The 6,963-nt window shown below is 37.8% G+C and overlaps 1 protein-coding gene across 3 annotated transcripts; it reads right to left on the bottom strand.

Moving 5' to 3' along the window:
* Nucleotides 1–447: 447 nt before the first annotated feature.
* LOC146559486 (uncharacterized) lies at nt 448–6,723 on the bottom strand. 3 transcript variants are annotated; one of them, XM_085245484.1, is made up of 7 exons: nt 6,246–6,723; nt 4,399–4,517; nt 4,128–4,316; nt 3,374–3,526; nt 1,784–1,933; nt 1,242–1,337; nt 448–1,163 (listed from the first exon to the last, which is right to left on the bottom strand). In XM_085245484.1, exons 4-7 carry the CDS (start codon nt 3,494–3,496, stop codon nt 843–845), a joined length of 690 nt encoding a protein of 229 aa, XP_085101610.1. In that variant the 5' UTR covers nt 3,497–3,526; nt 4,128–4,316; nt 4,399–4,517; nt 6,246–6,723; the 3' UTR covers nt 448–842. The 3 variants fall into 3 exon arrangements, with proteins under 3 accessions (XP_085101610.1, XP_085101611.1, XP_085101609.1); XM_085245485.1 differs by lacking the exon at nt 6,246–6,723 and adding an exon at nt 5,506–5,933; XM_085245483.1 differs by lacking the exon at nt 6,246–6,723 and adding an exon at nt 5,510–5,933.
* Nucleotides 6,724–6,963: the final 240 nt, after the last annotated feature.

Genomic DNA, 6,963 nt, shown 5'->3' with positions numbered 1-6,963 from the left:
ATTCAAAGACCACCTGTTCCGAAAAAAGCGAAACCGACTTGCAAGGTTTTTCGCATGGTGTGGAAAAACATAGGACGATGAAGACCAGCTACCAGAAACTGACAATATCTCCCAGACACTTGAACGAATTTAAAGATATTATATTTCCAAGAAAACAAAATGAATATTTAGAGCAATCCACAGGATTGCTCTAAATATTTCTTTTAAATTATTTGGACAGTTTAAGTGTATTAGTTGACATTCAGCCACAAATAAAGTCCTTCCAAAAACACAAAAAAAGTCAAATATTTGTAACAAATGTTACTCATCCAATTTTAAAGGTGGTGTTGTCAGACAGAATATCAAACCTATCTTGATAGATAGTCACTAACAAACAGATTCAAAACATCAGATGGCAGGATGTGAACAACTTCCTGGTTTCCATACAGCTAACAACTTTCAAACAAATTTTTCCACCACTTGTCTTTTAATAGTAATGGTATCAACACTCCAATTTCCTGTGAAGTTCAGTATCGCGCCACATTTGTTATAAAACTAATACAAATGTACCTAAAACCAGATTATAAAAATTGTTTAAAACAGCTCAAGTTAGAATAAAACCTTTCAACATTTTATAATAACATGTTATACATGAAATCTGCAATCAGCCATGCAAGCTACATTAAGTAAAGTTAGAACAGAAGACATTGATTCAGAACTTTCTGCACCTTACCGTTTTCTTAAAGACAGAAATTAACTTTTTTCAGAGCAACTTGCCACGAAACCCAAAAACAGTAAATCAAAACAAATTGCCATTCTGTTTTACACAAGTTGCATTTGAGTTGAACATGTTGTCAAATAGGTTAGACTTTGGTTAAGAGCTTGGTTTTGAAGCTTCTTATCCTCTGGGAACAGGTAGATGTCAACTCCATAAAAATGTGTTGCACAGCTTCAAATGTGTACTTGAGTTCTTTGGGAAACTCCATGTTGAGCCCATAAAGTAGGCCAAACAAGTAGGCAAAGGCAGTGGGAAGGTCTGGCAGATCATCAAGAATAATGTCCTCTTCCAAAACAATGGCAGTGTTGACCACTGTGGACTGCGAGTTGGGTCCCACGTAGTCCTCCAGAACAGTGAGGATGCCCACCGTAACACCTCGGGTTGCCCTCTCAACTGGATCTGTATCCTATGCAAAATAAAAAACAACAGTACATATAAGTCTCTGAAAACCAAAACTGAAGATTGAGTAGATTTGCATACTCACCAGACATGTTAAGAAGAGTTTGGTCTCGTCGTCGCGAACAAATATCGGTAACCCTTCCAAACTGATGGTTCGTCGATGCTGGACTATGTTTGAGACCTAAAACAAGGAAATCAAATAAGACTCAGTCTCATTTATAAACCTACCATTTTGTTTTTAAAACACATTAAGTGTTGTTGCTCAAAATACAGCCTTAAGAAATAAGATGTTGAAATGAGTTATTACAGATAATTGGTCATGTTTTTGTCAGTTTTTTTTTTTTATTTATTTTTTAAGTAATTTTGATGTGCAACAAATGTAGCACACTTATTACAACATTTATAACAAAAAGTGCCATGAGTGGGATGAGAGTTGAACTGTCTGTCATTACCTGCAATCTGCCAAACACAGCGCTGCTTGTTAGCTTATAATCCCATTCAGGACACACTTTTTGAAAACTAACAATTTTTACATCAATTTAGTAAATATTTAATAAAGTATCTTTCGTTACAGTGGGAACTTCAGGTTCCTCATAAACCAGACACAAATACATTTTTATATATTACCTGTTCATCAAACTTCTGCAACAGGGAATCCATGTCATTGCGGAAAGCAGCTTTTCTAATTCGATACAGCCGAAGTGAGTAAGTGTCGAGGGCAGTCATGAAGGTCCCCATGAGATCCTTGGTGGTAATGCGTGAGAATTCCGCACAAATCTACAAAGCAACAAAAAAAATATAGAAGAAAACTTTTAAAGGTACATTATATAAAAATCACATTGTTTTCAAATTTGGTTAAAAGAGCTTAATTTCAAAACATTTAGTTAGTCTCGGTTGATCTATTGGTCAGGCCTTGATTGGATTTTTTTTTTTTTCTTTTAGTGGTAGTGGTGGTACAAATTATAACTGACGTATTAAAAAAAAACAAAAAAACAAGAAAAATCTGATCGGCAGATTTTACAGTAAGTCTATAGAATACCTAATCAAATGTTGATAAGACAAAATAATGGTTTCAATTGTTACAGGATGTATTGCAGAAAAGAAATAAATCAATAAATTGTATTTTAAATTCATTGAAAAAATTCCATTAATTTTATAGTTATGTAGAAATGAAGTAAGAATAACATCCTGTGGTCAAATTTGTATACTTTCATAACACGCAAGTGACTTTCTCAATCCTGTTCTGTGAGTTTCATGGCTGTTGCCCGCTAAGGGTCAGCACCAAAAGATTCTAGATGCCCAGTGAAGACAAGTCATTGCGGCGACCGTGGTTCAGGGGGTTGGGAAGCTCATCTGTAACCGGAAGGATGCTGGTTCTATCCCCAGCTCTCTCTGTCCTGGTCGTTGTGTCCTTGGGCAAGACCCTTTACCCCACCGCTTACTGGTGTTGGCCAGAGGGGCCAGTGGCGCGATATGGCAGCGTCACTTCTGTCAGTCTACCCCAGGGCAGCTGTGGCTACAACTGTGGTTTCCCTGCACCGATGTGTGAATGTGAGAGTGAGTGAGTGAGTAGTGGAATTATAAAGCGCTTTGGGTGCCCAGAGAAGAGCGAAATAAAAGCAATCCGTTATTATACACAGCAAGTTGACAAGTAAATAGATTTCACTTCAATAGAGTTCATATTTTTAGAGCCAAGTATTTTTTTTATATTTTACCACTAGCATTGTTAGCTCAACGGTAGCCTTCAACCTTTTCTACAAGATATTGGAGTGATACAAACAGATGCTTCTCAAGGGCACAAGAAATGGAGCTCACGTTCATTTACTCACCCAGACAAGTTTCGAGGCATTTGGAGTTGTTCAGAAGGAATTGTAAAGGTCCTATATCATGTAAAATCAACTTTTTGGAGCTTTTAAACACATTTTAATGTTATTTCCTTAGATTAAAATCCCTCCAGAGTGGTTTTTGGCTTAATTCAGGCATTTCTTAGTTGTCTCAGTGAATCCTTTCCCCATAACCGTGGCTCAGCTCTCTCTTGCAAAACGACTGACTCGTAACATTGGGATTAAAATTTCTTTCTAACAACTCCAAATGCCTTGAAATTTTTCTGGGTGAATAAATGAACATTTTCAATTTTAGAAATAAGACCACACTGGGGAAAAAGGGAAGAAGAAAAAAACGGAAGTTTTCCTTTAAATATTTAAGAGATTATCTTACCTGTTCTTTCAAGAAGAGAGCTGGCCATCTGAGCTGCATTTCCTTGACCAAGGGCTGCATCTCCACAACTTCTTTCTTCCTGAGAGAGAATGTGATGTCCATCTTTTGGGTGATGAGTGCCATGTTCTTATCCCTCTTCTTCACCTTTTGGTTCTGTTGAGATAATTAATGGGTTGGTTTTGAAAAGTGCATCATTTATATTTTTAATTACATCATCATCTGCCTCAATGTTCTGTTAAGCAAGCACCTGTTTGATTCTTTGAAATGAATGAACCTGAGAAAATTTTAAAATGTCACTAATTTCCTCAATAATTCTCTGCAAAGCACTTTTAGAAACATGTAACAATGTTTGCATGCATAGAAAAAGTCTAGCTATTTTATGTTCAAGACATTGGTAATCTACAAACTCATTGTCCTCTTTATCACTTGATGCTACACCTGAACCACTTGGTAATGTCTCTGGCTCCTGAGAGGTATTTAAGGATTTATCAGGGGAGCTACTTTCACTAGGACATGCATTTGCATGAGAAATCAGTCTAATGCAGTTTTTTTATATCTTTTGAGTTTTTGTGCTTTCTGCTTGTGTGTGACGTAAAGGTTGTTAAATTGTTGGTAGCATAGTCACATTTTTGGAAAGGACAGGATACAGTCTGATTTTTTTTTTAAGTGCCTTAAAATATGTGAAATAAATGTATGCTGTGAGCAGTTTTCCTTAAATTCACAAAAATCACAAAAAAATGTTGAGATCTCCTGCCTTTTCTTAGCCCTGTTGTGTGATCTGCTGAGGTGAGACTTCAATGCCCCTCGTGTCCTGAACGAACAGACGCAGTCACTGTAAACACAGGGCAAATGAAATCCTCTTCTATGTCGTAGCTGGTGATGTCTTAAGAGTACTTCTTGGCTTGAACAGACAAAAGAGCAGAACTGGCACTGCATACAAAAGCTATAATGAGAAGAGAGGAGAGGACAGTGTCAACAATTCAAAAGAAACCTGAATTAATCTCAAATTACCAAAGTTACATTACCTGATAATGTGTTTGGGGCGGGGGGCAGGCACTCCTGTTCTGATTCCTCTCCTTACCAACTCCTCATCAGTCCCTCATAAATCAGGACAAGCAGTGGTCTGGAGTTGGCTTTTAATTCTCTAAATAAATAAAAATAGCAATTAGTTTTAAAATAAAATACCAGCTTCCTGACATTACTTAAGAATTTTTTTGGCTCACTAAAGTGAGCTGATTCTGCCTTGTAAAATGCCATGTGAAACACAGTAAAACAAATAATTTACAAAACATACATTACATCAAATGTTTAATTTATTTAATTTATTATTAACAAATTGTATTCTACATGGAATGCACCAACAGTATACTGGGATGTATTATGTAAGCCAAGGATAATTTTGTGTGATTGGTTTTACAACTTAGAATGACAAACATTGGATTGAGAGTATGAGTGGGATAAAACTCCTGAAGCATCTGTTTAAATTATCAGTGCATTTATTAATGGTGCTCCATAAATAAACCAAAACAATGTTGTTTTGTGCATAACAAAAAGCTCACAATTGTGCGATCAAAATGTAAACTAAAAGATGCTGAGCATAATAACAAAGACAGATTTTGCAGCTGCTCTGTTTCCAAGTTCTACTGCGCAACTGACAGCCTGGAGTTTGAAATTCTCTTTGTAACCGTGTCTCTTACAGGCGCCATTTATGGTCCTTACAAGCATAATATGGTAATATTACGTTGAAGCAGAGTACGTATCACTCTGCGAGGCTCCTCGGTAGCCGTAATGCTCCAACAATCCATCAAGCAGTGCAGCTTCATTGCTTACCAAAGTCGTACCAAAACATTTTTTGACATATTTTTTTAAGCTGTGTACCACATAAAATTGGTTCGAGGTCAGTAAGCACAACCAGAATTCATACATAAGGCAGACTGTCGATTTTTGAGATGAAAGGATTTTAGGCCCTGCGTCAACGCGTTAGCCCGGTTAGCTCACTAACGCCACCCAGCCCCACGCACGGGGTGATCCGCGGTAACTAGTTAACGGAGATTTGCCCCGTTAATGCAGTTATGGCATTAACTTTACGCTGACAGCACTAAAATAGTAATCTTCAAATGTTTTCTTTTTACCGACCAGCTCCTCTTTGATAGCTGCCGTGTCCATCTTGTCGTTGCCTGCAGGTGAAGCGATGGGGGAGGGGGAGTTGTGTTCAGTGAAGGAGAGAGGCGGAGTAACACAGCGTAGAGACAAAAGTGGACGAAAGAGAGGCAAACTTGCGGCTCCACGAGTATAATGATAATGTAGACTATATCGATATAAACTATATTGTCACATCTCATATTTCATTTAGTGGAGCTCGCTGGCCATGAGGACTCCACCACCCCGTTCACACAGAAACTAAAGCACACATTTTATTGGCTAGATGTGATTCGAACAAATTAAACGACATGGCAGCAGGCGCCCCCGAACTTTATTTTATTTTATTTAAATAGCGGCGGGGGGTTGCTGCCGTTGGTCATGAGTGAGCCAGCCTATTTTGTTTCGTTCGGTGGTATGGCGGCCACAGACTGCACTTCATGAAATATGCATAGGGGGTGTCGCGGAGGCTTGTCAGATATGAGCGCGCCTCTTTAGTAGCGAAGTTTGTCGGATTTTCATTGTTTTGTGACATGGCACGTAGTTTGTGACATGGAATCTTAAATGATATAGTAAACACATACCCATAAGCCACAAGGCTTCTTAGCCAAGAAAGTAATGCTATGCTAAGTTTCGGAAAAATACGAAGAACTTCAGTTGTGATATTTCTAACAGACAAATTGAGACTGTTCAAACATATACTGTCTGATATAATAAAAGAAACATTACTTGCCTTTAGAAACTTGAGATGAACGATCTATCCAGCTCCTAGCCTCACGTTCTCATTAAGGCAGACGGGCAGGTGGCTTTCAGTCCTTGCAAAAGCGCAAAGTAGACCCCGTAGCATCCAAAAATATGAGGTGCGCATGCGTACTCAGGCACAGAAAGGCGCCAACAGCTTCAACTCATGTAAAACTTGAATTCATTCATTTTGCCAGCAATAAATTTCATCTGAGACCAACTTTTGCTCCAAAACGTTAAATGATTAGTTGAAACCCTTAATGTATTTGAGTTTATGGGCCAACTGAACTTTTATTGTTGAATTGTGAAAGAAATGACTGTAAGCTCAACAACTGCAAGTTTGATTTTTTACAGTGTACAAATACAGTGAAATCCTAAAAAAGAGCACTGAGCTTGAGGAACTTAATAACAACTTAAAATCCAAAAATGATGAAATCCTGAGAAAGAACTCAGAGCTCGAGGGACAGAATAAGAACTTAAACTACAAATACAGTGAAGTCCTAAAAAAGAACACAGAGCTCGAGGGACAGAATAAGAACTTAAACTACAAATACAGTGAAATCCTAAAAAAGAACACAGAGCTCGAGGGACAGAATAAGAACTTAAACTACAAATACAGTGAAATCCTAAAAAAGAACACAGAGCTCGAGGGACAGAATAAGAACTTAAACTACAAATACAGTGAAATCCTAAAAAAGAGCACTGAGCTT

This window comes from Mchenga conophoros, linkage group LG14 (genome assembly GCF_057382185.1).
Source record: "Mchenga conophoros isolate Kocher_MC1m ecotype Shallow Benthic linkage group LG14, M_conophoros_male_GT1.1, whole genome shotgun sequence".
Classification (NCBI taxonomy): Eukaryota; Metazoa; Chordata; class Actinopteri; order Cichliformes; family Cichlidae; genus Mchenga; species Mchenga conophoros.
This window is presented reverse-complemented; position numbering and strand designations above follow the sequence as displayed.

Bases quoted from the DNA above. Each gene is read 5' to 3' on its own strand.
- LOC146559486 (XM_085245484.1), bottom strand. From the start codon at position 3,496: ATGGCACTCATCACCCAAAAGATGGACATCACATTCTCTCTCAGGAAG. The intron at 1,934-3,373 runs GTAAGATAATCT...GTTGCTTTGTAG, and splicing joins CTCTCTTCTTGAAAGAACAG to ATTTGTGCGGAATTCTCACG. The intron at 1,164-1,241 runs GTGAGTATGCAA...TATTTTGCATAG, and splicing joins AACTCTTCTTAACATGTCTG to GATACAGATCCAGTTGAGAG.